General features: G+C 31.6%; 1 protein-coding gene across 3 annotated transcripts in view; it reads left to right on the top strand.

Moving 5' to 3' along the window:
* Window positions 1-14012, top strand: part of cv-2 (crosveinless 2-secreting protein) — a 267655-nt gene extending 253643 nt beyond the window's left edge. For 2 of the 3 annotated variants that reach the window (XM_081746144.1, XM_081746143.1), the window contains exon 13: window positions 269-14012. In XM_081746144.1, the coding sequence (XP_081602270.1) occupies window positions 269-450 (182 nt within the window). In that variant the 3' untranslated portion in view covers window positions 451-14012. The remainder of the gene's footprint in view (window positions 1-268) is intronic. The other variant, XR_014129164.1, reaches the window with a different exon arrangement.
* Window positions 14013-17227: the final 3215 nt, after the last annotated feature.

The raw sequence follows: 17227 nt of genomic DNA, 5'->3' as shown, positions 1-17227 counted from the left end.
AGGCCGGGCCGGGCTTGAACGGGCCGACACTGATTTCTCTTCAGGTCGGGCCGGGCTTGGGCCAAAAATTTTAAAAAACCTATCGGGCCGGGCTGGGCTCGGTCCGAAAATCTCCAAAACTTTTCGGGTTCGGGCCGGGCCTAGTTACATTCGGGCTGGATTGGGCTCGGGCCGAAAAATTCGGCCCGTGCAGGTCTCTATATTATAGATTAACTTAAGTCTTCAATTCACGGTAAGTCAACATCATATTTCTATTTCTGTTTTACAGATGTCCAGTGTCCACGAGGAGCAGTATATTCTCAATGTGGACCTGCTTGTCCGCTGACCTGTACCTCCCCCTCTCAGAGCACATGTAGGAAGCCTTGTCGAGCAGGCTGCCACTGCAAAGCGGGACTTGTTAAACATGGAGGGAAGTGCATTAAACCGGCGCAGTGCCCTAAGAAGCACTAGAAACATTTATTTTTCCCCCCTCTCCAATGACTTAAATGTTCTTTTTTTGTGACAGTATTTTTTTTCTCAGTGTGGTGTTGCCACATTTTGCATTTGTGCTGGTGATGTGCAGATAAGAAGAATTTGAGCTGGTTCTCAAGATTATAATATCTGGGAGGATTTAGTGAATTTTGTGGGGGAATTCTTTTTCTCGGAACAAAAAGAAAAAAAATGTATAAGCTTTACGAGTATGAAAAGAAAGAAAAAACAGAAAAATGTGATAAACATTGTCGTGCAAGAGAGAAAAGTAAGGAAAACATGTGTGTTGCGTGTGTATCTGTTTAATGTTTTTGTTTGTGTCTGTGTGTATGCGCGAATAAATGAGAAGTTACGTAAATACAAGGAAGAATATGAGTGTTAGGACACTTAGTCTCTGAAAAAACATATGTGTTTTTGTGCATTGTCCGCGTATCGTACGTAGTTTATATATTGCTACATTAGCTTCGATGTTCATTATCATTTTCATACAGTTTATCTATACATATTCACAGTTTAATTTATGTAGAAATACAAATCATTTCTAAGTTCATCGCTAGTACTACTACTACTATTATTTTTTACTTCTTTTCCCTTCTTTTCATTGTAAAAAAAAAAAAATGACACTGTGGCTTTTAAACAGCGTGAATTTCTCACAAAAATATAATTAACCCTTTCTGTATGATGTATCATTAATGACATATATTCTAGTGTTATCTACTTTTATTGTTAACCTTAATATGATAAGGTAAAAGTTTAATTCCATGCCAATCATATGAATACTTTATCTCGTGATTTTACAATTCTTATTTTATGTCAATCATAAGATCAATTATTTTGTGTTTATGCAAGTCTACTTTTATGTGAATCAGATTAATTTATTGTGGTTTTGCAAATGTTAACTCCATGTCAATCACAAGACTAGTTCATCTTGTGTTTTTGCAAGTGTTAACTCCATGTCAATCACAAAACTAGTTTATCTTATATTCTTGTGTTTTTTGCAAGGCTTATTTCATATGAATCACAAGACTGACTCATTTTGCCTTCTTAGTCAAAAGTAAACAAACAAAGCGTGATGAAAATTGAAGAACGGTATGACTTGGTCATTTTGATGCTTTTGATCAAAACTTTGGTTTTGAGTTATATGGAGAAACACTGTCTAAAAATGCTTATGAAAATGCGGATAGCTGGGAAATGATTGGTGTTGGTTCTAGACCATTTTTATCCACATCTTGAAAAACTTCTGATAAAAAGAAAGAGAAAATTCGTTGTTAATGCATAAGCACACATATATGATAGAAATCTTAATTTTAAAAGAATTAACTCCAAAATCAAAATGTTTATTTAAATAATTTTAAATATTATTACTGTAAAACAACTTTTACAAAAATAGATGTCATCTTAAAATCATGCAGTAAAGGGTTAAAGAAAAAAATAATTACTTCAGTTAGAGACAAGCTGAAATTTGCACTATCACTAATCCTGAATTATGCAATTGCTTTGTTTAGTTAATAACTTTTAAGAAAATAAATGAATGACTCGGGGAAACATAATGGTATGTTAATTTTTCTAACTTTCGAGTAAACTAGAAAACAAGATTGGCCATTCCCATGCAATTCAATGCAATGACACATACCAAACAAACATCTCCTATCATTAACAGGTATATTTCCGAAATTAAACTACCTACATAGTTCAATCCCAACCCATTTCATCTAATGACTCTATTTAACCGGAAGTAGCGCTTAGCCGCTCAAATATCCTTTCTTTTTGTTCATATGTCTCAGTTTTCAACGAAAAAGTGCATTATAAGATTAATTGTTAGTATACGATACACTTACATGTAGTTTTCCTAATATTACGTATTATGAACTGGTGTGGAAATACCAAACTAATAACATCTCATTTATATGTTTCCTTTAGCATAAATTAATCTTTAGAGACGAACGTGGCATGTAAACACACAGCCGATCTTTTCATTGAAGACGAGTGTGGTATATAAACACAAAATCTGGACCAGTGTGATATATCAACACAAAATCCGGACGGAGACGACGAGTGTTATATACAGGGTGTTACAAAAGTGTGTAACTATTTTGGGAACAGATTGCTTACATCAAAATAAGAAAAAAAGTTCATAAGGACCTGTGCTCAACAGTGGTTAATTTCGGAGTTATAGGGTACCGAAAATGTGAAACAAGTGAGTGGAAGTTCATAACTCCACCACTATGGGACCTATCGTAGTCGGGTCAGGACATCACTATGCACTTCCGATCAAGTTCATATGAACTTCTTTTCTTATTATGATGTAAGGAATCTATTCTCAAAATATTGTATCAATTTTCTTGTAATACCCTGTATAAACAAAATCCAAACGGAGAGAACGAATGTGATGTACGAACACAAAATCCGGAAAGAGAAGACGAATATGGTTCAAAATCTCTTTTCCGGTTTTAATTTGTCAAACAAGTTATTCAAATCATAGCCTTGGATAGCTTTTAGGGCGTCCATTATTTCCGTCTCTGAAGAAAGACTAATAACCGTCTCTAAAGGGTTAATATAAGATATTGCGAAATTTACGCATTTGTTGAAAGTGCTACAGTGTTCATTTAACGTACAGAAATATCCTTTTAACTTTTTTTTTTCTTCATCGAAGGATCTCATTATCAATGCATTTATAGCGTAATAGCATTAGAGTAGGACCTGAAACATCCAAGCAGGGTGCAAATTAAAGTTAGCTAGAAAATAAGTGAATTTTTAAAAAGAAAACGTACTATGATGATCAGTTACAGATAAAATAGTTAAAGAATCCTTGTTAAGATAAATAAAAAACAGAACTTTTAACAACTGTTAATGCATAAAAAATTACGAAGTAGTATTAATGGTAAAATTTTAAAATATTTTGTGTTATTGCTCTTATTCCATCAGTTCAAAATTGGTAATTGGCTTAAATTTTGTAAGTTATTTTTGGAAGGGGATTTAAAGTGTACCGAGAATTTTGAGGCACTACTTTACCAATACTTTCCATGCTACATCTTCAAGAATAAAACACATCAATTACTACTTCACCAATTCTCTCCATGCTGCATCATAAAGAATAAAATACATCAATTACTACTTCATCAGTTCTCTCGACGCTACGTCTTAAAGAATAAAACACATCAATTACTACTTGACCAATTCTCTCCATGTTACATCTTAAAGAATAAAACACATCAATTACTACTTGACCAATTCTCCCTATACTACATCATAAAGAATAAAACACATCAATTACTACTTGACCAATTCTCTCCATACTACATCTTAAAGAATAAAACACATCAATTACTACTTCACCAATTCTCTCCATACTACATCTTAAAGAATAAAACACATCAATTACTATTTTTAAGATTTACGCAAAACCAATAGATGATTTTGAGATTAGATGAAATATTTCCTTTAATTTGCAATTTTTGTAAGATATTAGAAATACAATACGTAATGCTTTTCATATATTTAAGTAACTTCATATTAATTTACTTATGAAAAAAAACCTGCATCAATAATTTACTAAGTAAATAGAAATGTACTTACAATTTCGTCATAAAATATAAGAAACCAGAATTCAAAATTTCCACAATGTAATCTGCAAGCATTTATCAAGTGAAATTAAGCGTATAATTTTGTAAACGATAGGAGTATTGTATTTTGTAAATCTAAGATTATGGAAAAAAATCAACCAAATATTTGAAACAATATTATTCATCTCGAAGCGTACAGTGGTAATATTATCACATAGTGAAAAGGAAGAAGTGTTGATATTTAAGGACATGATTACTATTTAAGGATATGATTACTATTTAAGGATAATGGAAGAAGTCTTGCTTGTGTAATGAATAGCAATTCAAAAGTTACTGTATTCAACATACTTACTTTAAATCATGTTTTAGACCATTTTTGAAATATTAAAGAAGAGACTTTGAATATTAACTAATTTATCGAAGTACACGATCAAAATAAAATATTTGAACCTCTATTCTGATGTTAATGTCAAATGTTCAGTGATTAGTATAAAATACAGAAAATGCAACAATATATGTATATCACTACGGCAAGTAAAGTTTCTTATTATGTACAGAGGAAGCAAAATTAGAGAGCAGTAAAGAGGTTGCGAATCATCTAAGTAGGTATCACTTGCATGTCTGATAGCCACTTTTCTCTTTTTCTCCCTACTATGTATTCTCCCAATCTGATAAAATATTTAGCGAAAGTGCTTATAGTTTACGTTTTTTGTTAACGTATACAGGGTGTTACAAAAGTTTGGCACAATATTTTTGGGAATTTATTCCTTACATCAAAATAAGAAAAGTTCATACCTACCTGTGATCGGAAGTGCATAGTTTCGTAGTTATAAAGTGCTGAAAACGTGAAAAAATGAACTTTAGAGGGCCATAGTTCCACTACTATAGGACCAATCGTCGTCGGGCCAAGACATCACTGAGGAACTAGTATATGAAGTATCCAAATATCCATCTTTCAGAAACTCAGGTACTTGTGCAATCATTTTTTGAGAGGCTGTTTGGGAATACTTGATCACCGACCACCTACTTCTCTAAAAATTGGTGTGCTAGCACTAAAACATTCTTAAACATAGATATTTGGATAGTTCACATATCAGTTTCTCAGTGATGTCTTGACCCGACTACGATAGGTCCCATAGTAGTGGAGCTATGAACTTTTAAATTTAACTTGTTTCCCGTTTTCTGCGCTCTACAACTCCGAAACTATCCACTTTTGAGCACAAGTCCATATGAACATTTTTTTCTTATTTTTATGTGAAGAATCTGTTCCCAAAATATTGTGACACTCTATATTTGCACTATTTTCTGGTAACTAATACATTATATATTAAGGAACTCGAAATACTGTACTGATCAATATAGTTTAACGGATTCACGCTTCATTCGTAAGTTATAAATTTAACAAAAGCGTAAACAGAATTCGCTAATTGATAAGGCTACTTAATTTGCATCCTGCTGCCAGAGATAAAGGTCAAAGGTGTGTGTAGTTGTTCCTAATGTAATACGTGGAAGATAAATCCTCGTCCGTTATAAGAAATAAATAATATATTTTTTTTCTGTCATAAATATTAAGGTAGAGCCCAAATGTGTAGATGTTCTTTTACTAGATGTATATATATGTCTAATATCACGAATATTTCTTTAATATTGGCGCTTGCATGACAAACGTGCATAAGTGTCAAAATTAAGATATTCCATTTACAAACTTCTTATGTTTTTAGGAGACAAAACGGCATCTTTCTATGCTTCAATTTTTTTTTCTTCAGAAATTTAGTTTTTTTTTTAAATTTTGAAATCATTTATTCTCACAGAAAAAAATATATTTAATTTGCCCTCCATTTTTTTTCAAACTATGTTCCTTCGTCATATAAGCAACAATATATATATATAATGTTTTGTTTAAGTTTTTACTGTAAATACTTTGTGTTTCCAAAGACGACTATAACTAACAGCTTTGTATATTAGTTAAAAAAAAAAGAAACATATCATTTTTGAAAAATATCTGGTGAAGTGATATGTAGAAAAAAAGTGTAATTTCCTAAGTGGTAAAATGATAACCACAAGAAAGTGCAAGGAATATAATTCTATTACCAAATAAACACTCAATGATTTATCTTATTAAGTAAAAACACACTTATAGATCTTTAAATTGTAATAAAAAACTTTTAAAGAGTTTTATTAAACTTACAAAATACATACGATAGTATTTATGTCATGTTCTTCAGCATTGATTTTGCACAAGGATTAAGTACAAGGTGGATCATACCTTCATTACCTTGTTTGTTGTACAAGGTGGATTACACCTTCATTACCTTGTTTGTTGCATCTGTTGAATATGCTTGAAATTTGAAGTTTTGTGTAATCTGTTTTTGTACTACAATGGCGTAGCTTCAATTTTAGAACATTCTGGAAAAAATAATCTCATAGACGTCTACAAAAAGGATTAATTTTAAATTATATATTCAGTAATCCATCACGTATTCAAGAAGAGAAATAATGAATACGAATTTATAAGATAGTTGCCCAGTTCCAAAACGACTCTTGTCCATTTACAGCAAATCCCAGAAAACTTAGAAAAAATGTAGGATCTGTATGTTTTGTGAAACTGCGATTACTTCAGTGTGTGCATGTGATAAACTTGAACATCATCAGATATTTCCAGTTCTACAAAACGGATCGATCCTACAGTTTTTCCTCGGTTTTCTTGGATTTGATATAAAAGGACAAGAACCGTTTTAGAACTGGACGAATCTAGTAAAATGCTAATTACCTGTTTCTAGCCAAATCCTTATTCCTTGGATATTTACAAATGTAAAAATTTTCATATGCATATTTATTTGTAACGTATCCATATGCACGTGCGTAATAGATCTCTGAAATTTTCCGAACTAGTTCGAGAAAATTTACCGCCCCCAAAAATTTTCCGCCCTAGGCCATGGTCCATGTTTAAAGATATAACCCTGGACGTATTACAAGAATTGCATTTATTATTAAGATGATATTTGTTTTTATCGTAAACTAACGAAAATTGCTGGAGAAAATAGTGTCATATAATAAAGGAAGTAATAATGAACACAATGTTGAACAGACAATCACCATGTATCTTATATAAAGTGTTCATAATCAAAGGTATATGTGCTCACTAACAATTTTTGAATATGACATGAAAAATGTAATGTTGTTTTAAAAAAAAGCCTTTCATTTTTGTAATAGCGCCAGCGCCATTTATGCTTGTAAGATAGTTGAAATTAATTTCATTTCTCAGTAAGAATAATAACCTTTAGTTTACGATCTTTTATGTATCCTCCATGTCAATGTGAAAATTATTTTTAAAAAATGTAATAAAATGATTCAAAAAATGACAAATATGTAATAAGGCTAGAAGAAAAAGTACAAGAATAAATTCCTATTCTACTCTTTGGTGATTTTTAAACTGAAATTTACTAAACATTTGTAAACTGATAATTTGAAAATTCCTGTCAAAAGATTCAAGTATATTGAATAATACCATAGTTTATTGCCAAAATTCAAGTATATTGTAATATTCCATCGTTTATTCTCATCGTAATAATCCATAGTTTACTCTTCAAACATTTAAGTGTATTGTAATAATTTTTTGTTTATTGTATAAAAATCAATCATATTGTAATGGTTCATAATTTATTGTCAAAAATTCAAGCATATTATAAAAATGCATAATTTATTGTCAAACATTTAAACATATTATAAAAATGCATAATTTATTGTCAAACATTTAAGCATTTTGTAATAAATAATCTAGAGCTATAATAAGCCAGATGGGTGTATGTAAGTGTAGGGAGAAGCTGATATGCTTATGAATCTACAATGATACAGTACATGGGATTTCATATAGATAAATGAAAACTTGTTAAGTTTCTCTCTTAAATAGCTATGTAGCGACTATTTTTTAATTTACTTTCCTGGGATTGTGTGATATATATTCCGAGCATTGAAGTATTCTTATAAAATTCGTTGTGTAGGCATAGTTGATTGTAAAACCTGAATATATAGGTAGAGTCTACGCTAGTTTATCATCAACAGCTTGTACTGTCTTTGCTAGGACTCATAATTGATAAAATGCATTACTTTGAAGTATAAATTTTTCATACTTTTAGTATGCTATATCTATGAAACTTTAATTACGAATGTTTTTTATTAAGTTTTCCTTGTTTTGAAATTTATCACTCTGTGGTACACTTCAGACTTTTTTTTTAAAGAACATTTGGGGATCTATATGTATCGATATAGTTTCAAAAGTTTAAAATCTTCCAATACCTAGCTTTACTTTTGCAAAAATACGTTGTGCAAGTACGGTTCAGTAACATTTACTAGTGTTCATTTCCCAAACTGCTTTAGTTACGGTTACCGTTTTTGAAGTACGGCGCTTCAGAAACTACATTTTTGCAATTTAAGGAAAACTGTATTTGCCACTATATCTTGTTGATTTCTTTACTGGATAATTATTTCAGTACCGATGTGATACCTTTGCCAGATCCAAGTAGTTGTAAAAATACTTGTTGAAGTAGTTGTAGTTCTTCGTTACAAATTCCTGTAAGTAATATGTAAATTCAAATTCAAGGATCGTCCCTACAACTGTAAGTTTTGTATGTATTCCTGTCTGAGCGGATTCATATCATTATATACAAATCTTGCACTAAAACTGAAAGTTGATCAAGAAACATTCTGATTCGTAAATATACATAAAATATATTTTTCAAAAAATACTGTACACAGTTACAACTATTCCAGTTTGCACAGACAAAAATATCGGCGTGATATTGAAATAATTGTCCAATATAAAAATTAACAAGGCATAGTGATGAGTACCGTTTTCCTTTTAATTGATAGAGAGTGCGCCATTTGCAAATTTTGATATATTACTTTCGACAAAACTCTCAAAGGACACGTTTTTGTCTTACATATCTATTGGAAATTATTTTGTTTTGTTGTACAAGGATTCATAGCTCGGAAGTTTGGCAGTGTTATTTGTTTTTAGACTATATTTTCTTAACCGTTTATAAATACAACGCTCACACTAATGAGCAACAAGTGATATATTTTCATAACACACAGAGTAAAAAAGTGCCTGACTGAACCGGGACTCGAGCACGGGACATCCGGTATAACCTGTAGCCGTTAACGCATTCGCACGGTATGCCGGAGGCCCTGGGTTCGAGTCCCGGTCTAGTCAAACATTTTTTTACTCTTTGTGCGATATTAAATTCGCACATATAGAAAATCTGGTGTGTAAAAAATCGATTGTTTCCTTCTTCCATTATGGTGAAAGTGCAAAACATCGCATCTCCACTTTTTGTGTAACTTTAGATTTTGGTTGCATTCAATTCCCCACATTTGAATCTACGTGTGTGTAAAAGCTCGTAAACGAAAACCCAATTTAAAAAAAAAACGTGAAAGAAGTAACTTTTAAAAACCTCGAATCGCATTTCTTGTGGTAAAAACAGAACGGTTTTATTGCTGTCCTGGAAAGTTTGGTATTAATGAGTTACGAGGTTTTGCACTTTCGCCATCGAAACTCACAACCGTCATAAGGTGCTCAGTATATGGACACAGGATTGTCCAGTCACAACAACACGTAGTCCGAGATGAGAGCACCGACCTCGAGAGTGAGTGACTGTTCTGGGAAGTGAACTGGGTGGTGTAGTGGTTATCACATCGGCACAGTATACCGGAGATCCTGGCTTCGATTCTCGGTCCAGTCAGTCATTTTTTTCAATCTTTGTGTGTTATAGAATTCACACCTATAGAGGATCTGGTGTGTAAAAAAAAAAATCGGTTGCTCCTTTCTTTCATTAGTACATTTCATTAGTATATTAGTATGATTTATTTTAAATAAAACTCTCCATCTCATTTATTTGTGTTAATAAATTAGAACTACACATTAATATTACATTTCCCTGGATAATACTAAATAAATGCACCATTATTGCACTGTATGTGAAGGTATATACAATGTTTTAGATTTGTTTTCTTATACATGAATGAGGAGATATTTTCTACGTAAAAAAAAGGTGACTTTGCTTTTATTGTGTGTGTGTGTGTGTGTATTATGTATGTGTGTAAATACTTCATAAAATATGGCTTAAAGACTGTTTATTGAATTTTAACATCGTATTTTCATATTCTTTAAATTACTGTCAAATAAATGAATAAATAACCGAAAGAAACAGTGAGTCTTTTTAAGTTGGCCATCTGTTTAATTTGGTCGAGTACTTAATGAACCGTATAGATAAAACCATATGTAATTACTCTTACTATAAGTACTTGCCGTTACTAAACGTTTAATAATTGAAGCACGCAACGTAACGTTTTGTTTGGGAAACAAGTTTTGCTAAACGTTTCATTAGCTAAACTTTTTCCGTAACATTTAATCAACAAAATTTTTTCGCGAAACATTGTACCAGCTATTGTTTTTTCCGAAACGTTTAATTAACGCTCGCTTTAATTAACGCTAGACGACGCTCTCTATACGACATTTCTATCAACTATTTGACGTCTACGTACATATTACTACTCAAACAATGTTGTTTATCTTATTTCTGACTTTGATATTGCTTAACAATGATAAAATTATCGACAACACTGACTATTTGAGATTATATCAGTTTTGTGTACTGAAAGTCTACATTGTACAACTTTGGTATTATACTAAGTTGGCCTCGGTTATTATTGGTTACAATCTGAAGCTCTTGTACAACTTTGGTATTATACTAAGTTGGCCTAGGTTATTATTGGTTACAATCTGAAGCTCTTGTACAACTTTGGTATTATACTAAGTTGGCCTCGGTTATTATTGGTTACAATCTGAAGCTCTTGTACAACTTTGGTATTATACTAAGTTGGCCTCGGTTATTATTGGTTACAATCTGAAGCTCTTGTACAACTTTGGTATTATACTAAGTTGGCCTCGGTTATTATTGGTTACAATCTGAAGCTCTTACGAATTAAACGTCTAAATATTTCTAATCCCTTGTCTACAATCGTTTAATGAACTAAATTTATCACTAATCGTTCAAACATTTACATGCAATTTAACATTTTGCAAAACTTTTTCTAACATAAAATTATTTTTAAGTGTTTGTTTTAAACTATAGAACAGTGAGTAGTAGGTATTTCTGATTGAACTTGAAAACTACCTAGATCCTTCTTCTTTTCTTCGAATTCGATCGATTTATTTTGTTTCTTTTTTAATATGTTACTAGTTGAACCTGCGCTCTCTGCACAGCGCATCATTCACATATGAGCATGAATCTCCTTGTAATTCCTCACAACATCTGTACATGTCCCTATACAGACAAGTTAAGGTCGTCTTGATAACAATCGGCAAGGGGTATAATAAAGAGGAGATTTTTTTTCGATTATTTTTTCAATATCTCGCATCATTTGGAAGATTTGAGCCTACTTCTGGTTGGAGCTTCAAATTCATGTATGATCAGTGTTTTCTTTCTTTTTGTATGCAGTATGTAATAAGCAAACACATTACATACTCAATTAATTATAATGTCAGTGATATATGGTGTTCACTGGTAAAAAGACTTCAAACAATAAAGATTCATCTTAGACTGGAAAAATGGTTATCTTTCGTTTTTCATTATCATTTGGCCACGAAACAAAGGCCGGAGAGATATGCTAACCCCGCATACATATGTGTGGTGTTGGAATGCATAACTCGTAGGATATGATACTCTATCATTTTAATATATAGATGATGATTGTTTTGACATCATGTATCCTTTTTCTCCTGCAAGAAGTTGTTGTGTAACATATTTAAATAAAATTTTATCAGTCGTTAAGTATTCTTTTCTGTATTTGTAAAACAATACTTCCGCATATTCATTTCTCATTGCATCCAAGTTACCAACAACGAATTAACGCTTGATAACCATCTCCTCTTTCAATATCCATAATATTGATGACTCTCTGGTCATAGAGAAGGCATTATCTTCTATAGTACGCCCATATTAATGAAAGCCATTGTGAAAAAAATACCAATATATTTGTAATTATTCCCTTTATGATTATCTTCTAAATCTATTTCTTGTTTTGCTTTCTGATCCTTTTTGTTTCTTTTAATTTCTTTAGTTTTAATTCACGTAACAAGATTCCTTGCATCTAAATTTCCTCCAGGCTCCAGATACTACATACTTAATCAAAGAGAAAAAAAGAAAATTTTAAACAGTTCTTTTTTTTAAAAAAAAAAAAATATAAATAAATTGTTACAATTTGAGATTTTAATATAATGCTTCTCAGAAAATAAAACTACGGAACGATTAAAGTTTCGTTGGATTTTGTTATCAGTTTATAATTACAAAATGGCTGATTGTCAGTAGTGGTAGTAGTTCTGCAGTTGCTATGACACTAGCGCCATCTTTGGCAATAAATTCTATAAAATATTGAATATCTGTGCATCAATGTTAAATACCTTTTGTTGTCTGTATCATCTGTGGCATATGTGATGTTCAATACATAATACTTAACATTGAAAATACTATAATTGAATTATATCAATTTATAAGTACTTAAAAGCTACGTTACATTGTTAGAAAGTTACGTTTTAAGTATTAAAAAGTTATGTTACGTTGTTAGAAAGTTACGTTTTAAGTATTAAAAAGTTACGTTACGTTTTCAGTACTAAAAGTTACGTTACGCGGTTAAAAAGTTACATTGTTTATCTCAGTCAACCACAATTAATTGCATAATAAATGGCCAACAAATATTTTCTGTTACATGTGACTTAATGATACATGACTTTTTCTTTTTGGTTACTGAAGAGTGGCTAAATTTAAAACAGATGAACAACTTAAGAGCCTGCCTTACTAAAAATAATACAAAATTTACAATTCTTCTTTTGCTTGTTTTTTCATAAGTGAAAGGAAATAATGAAATGCAACTTACCACAATCATAGATAATGTTATTCTACAACAAAAAATATGAACCTGAAGAATTTTCAGTGTTGTTATCCGTAGAAATTACAGTGTTGCCAGAATAACGTTTCTCCCAAAATCTAAGTTACGGCAGCGACTAGGGGAACGAACTCTACTGCATTTGATTACGTATCATGTTGTTTTGGTATCCTGTGAACTACTTTCTAAATAATATTATTATTTAATTTTAATAACTCTATATTAAAACTATTTTGTTTATTACAAACTAAATATAACTATTATTTAAAAAGTAGTTCACAGGATTCCTAGACAACACGATACGTAATCAAATGCAATTGAGTTCGTTCCTCTAGTCGCTGCCTCAACTTAGATTTTCGGGGAAATGCTATTCTGGCAACACTGAAAATTTTTGAGGTTCATATTTTCTGTTGTAGAATAACATTATCTATGATTGTGGTAAGTTGCATTTCATTATCTCCTTTCACTTATGAATAAACAGGCAAAAGGAAAAAGGTAAATTTTGTGTAATTATCCTTTTAGTATAATTTAGTATTCAGACTCTTAAGTAATCTTAATGCGTCTTTTATTTATTTATTTATTTATTTATTTCAGTAATTTGAAGAATATGTATACAATTAAAATTCAAGAAGAAAGCCTTTGAAATTGTTGTCTTCTTCTCGTTTTGTCGTTTAATATTTCCAAAGTATGTGTGATTGTAGACGTTTTATTTAATGCAAAAAGTAATGCAAATGATACACCTAATAATACAAAAAAAATATGAGCATAGTTGTAAGAATTTCTCTACAGCGCGCGTCATTTTACCTCTTTTATAATTATTATTATTATTATTATTTATTTACACATTTTTGTTTCCTTGTAGTTGGATGTTATTTTCCATATGGTTGAAAATAATCCGTTGAAAATTAGAATGTTTTTTTGTAATAAAGAAACCTTTTGTACTATTCATTTTATCGTGTTAATAGTAATATTACTTTTGAAACAACGAGCTATTTCAACCATATAAATTACCGTGCTGCAATAAATCGAATATACTATAGAAATATTGTGGTGTTTTATTTTTAATTTTATTTTTAAGATTTCCAAACTATGCTTTAGATAAACGGGCGCAGTTAGGAGGATGAGTCTGTCCATCTGTCTATTTTCAGTTTCCTGACGGGTATCAAAGAAAAACGCTATTAAAGAAAATTGATTGATTGATTGATTGAAATAGTTTCAAAATCCAAAGAATATGTTCTGCGTCGAACGGGAATTACGAATGTTGGGAAACAACAGGAATGTAACCAGGTGGAATCTCTCTTTTTTTTTTATCGTGGAAATTTCTTCGGTTGTCAAAGATATCAGCCAATAAAAATTACAAGTATGTTGGCACTTGTAAGGATAATTCAAATTGACAAAAAATTGGTTACTTACCAATAAATCCTTCCATGGGGAAAATAAACACTCTTCACATGTTTTGGAACACCAAGCTAGTTCCGTTTTCAGTAGTGAGATAACAAGGATAAAAATGGTTGAAAGAAATATGGTATGGGAAAGGGAATACATACCGCAAAATAAATATAATGTAAGAGATTTGTTACCAAGAAACCACGAGCAGAGCACAGTGCGAAAGAATGAGCAGACTTGAAGGAAACATGATGTCCGTGTTACGTCATTAGTGCTAGATCTAAAATATACATCAAAGGTAAGTAACCAGATTTTATCAATGTTGCCAAAATCCAGATTTAAAGACAGTTTATATTTATGAATAAAGAATGATTCTTTAATCTCCCGTTGTTTCTTTGTTTTTGCTGAACTTATCACATTAACTTGCTTTATATTATTTGTATGTTGTTTTAGGTTATTGAAGTGATAATCTATTCTTGTGACTTTTTTGAGTGTCTATTATGTTCTTTAATTCGAGCGTTAATATTGCGTTTCGTTTGACCTATATACGAGGGACCACATTCACATTGAGCACGATAAATTCCTGACTTATTTAGTGCATCAACAGAATAACTTTTAAAGCTGGTAAGATGTTTTTTATAAACTTTTTGGAGGGATACTGGAAGCAGATATGTTATACTTTGTAAGAATATGTTGAATTTTTGTCGATAATCGTGGAAAATAAGAAATTCCCATCCAAGTTTTTGCTTGGTTTGGGAATAACTGTTTTAGGGGCTTGCACCGATTTGCGTGTTCGATTAAACAACTTTTGTAAGGTATGTAACTTACAGCCGTTTTTCGTTCTGTTTTTATATAAAAACTGTATTTCATCATTGAGATCACTTGGACGATCACAAATTAATAATGCCCTACGAAAGAAATTCTTCCAAATATTAGCCTTTTACAGTGGCGGATAGGCTGACTGTTGAAGTATGTAAGTAGTACCTGCAGTCAAGGGCGCCCATGTTGTGGTTTCCAGGGGGGGGGGCAAATATAAGCAAGGTTTCAAATATAGTTTCAAATTTTGCTATAACTAATGTAAAAATTCTATTGGGCTTTCGATATTCCGAAGTACGATTTTCTCTTAGGGGGGGGGGGGACGATCACCCCACCTTGTCCCCCCTGACGGGCGCCCTTGCCTGCAGTAGGATGGTAACTGTAATGATCACTATTGTTTAACGTCAAGACTATTTTTTAGAACATATTTGTAAATGCTAATGCCATTTTACATGCATCCATAGATATGTATATATGTATCCGTCCATACCATTGGAACTTAGTCCAATTGTACACAATCTCCAGCAATAGTATACAATCTTGATTATTACAAAATGGCGCATTTGCCTATGAAACTCATTCTTTATTGCAATTACTTGAGTTTTTTATTTATTTTTTTAACAACCAATGTATTTCAATTTGAAAATCATTACTAGAGACCGGATGTTTAGGCACTAAAAACCTGGAAAATAGGCAGGCAAATAGGCACTAAAAATTTTAAAAAATAGGCAGTAAAATATGCACTAAAATGTAACTCGAAATAATGAAGATAAATGCTCAATACCATTAAGAAATAGATTCAAGTCATATATAATGTTTAAAGAATATAGAAATATACTTGTTTGTTATTAATTTCTTTTATTGTATATATAAAAACGAGGCTTGTTATGAATTCCATATATACTGGGTGAACCTGAAAGATGTGCACATACTTCGGGAGGTAATTCGTGACATGAAAAGAAGACAAAAAGTTCTTTTGCATGTTATGGAATTCCGCGTCGTGAACGAGTGACAGGTGGACCAACTTGGAATCGGAAATCGAATCCTGACAATTGGAACGACACATAAAAGTGTGCACATACTTCGGGAGGTGATTCTTGACATTCAAAAGGACGTTTTGTCTTCTTTTCATGCTACGAATCACCTCCCAAAGTATGTGCACATCTATCTGTTCCGTCCCAATTGTCAGAATTCGATTTTCAATTCCAAGTTGGCACTACTGTCACTCGTACACGACACGGAATTCGATAAAATACAAGAGGACTTTTTGTCTTCTTTTGATATAATTAATCACCTCCCTCCCATCACCCCCATCATTTATATATATTATTAATTAATATATATAAGTTCACCTTGTATATATAGCTATATATATTGTAACGTACCATGTGCCTGTGTTTTTAAACACATAATACACCTATATATGTGTGCATTATTTATTTTATATAAATTATATATTTTCCCAATGAAGGATTATTTTGAAGAAAATGCATAGAATAGGCAACATTAGACACTAAAGCAATTATTTAGGCAGTAAAGGTCAAAATAGGCAAAATAGGCAAAATAAAATTGGCTTAAATCGAAACTATAATCCCCCATATAAACTTTAAAACTTCATTTTTGATCATATCTTTAATATTAAAGAATAGGCATTTTGCCTAACATCCGGTCTCTAATCATTACTTTTCCCAGAATGATGTCCTAGCCATGGGCAACACACCCTCCCCGATATTGTCCAATATTATCGGACAAGAAGGATATGGTTCCATCATTGAAACTTGTATTTTACAGCAAGATACATTTAAGTATATTAGATACTAGCATCAATTACTCGCTTTGCTGGGGTAAATTAAGAAAAAATAGTAATATCTTCCGTTAGTCAGTCTCATTTTACTATTACTAAAGGGCTCTTTGATATAGGTCATGTTCGATTATTTTTATATATCCCTCTCCCTTTCTCATGTTCCGGGACACGGCATCGGAAGTGTCATTGTTCATCTCAGCGACACCGAAAATTATGAATTCGACACTGATATTGGTCATTTCGATTA

Source organism: Thermobia domestica, chromosome 18 (assembly GCF_964235325.1).
Source record: "Thermobia domestica chromosome 18, izTheDome1.hap1.1, whole genome shotgun sequence".
NCBI lineage: Eukaryota > Metazoa > Arthropoda > Insecta > Zygentoma > Lepismatidae > Thermobia > Thermobia domestica.
This window is presented reverse-complemented; position numbering and strand designations above follow the sequence as displayed.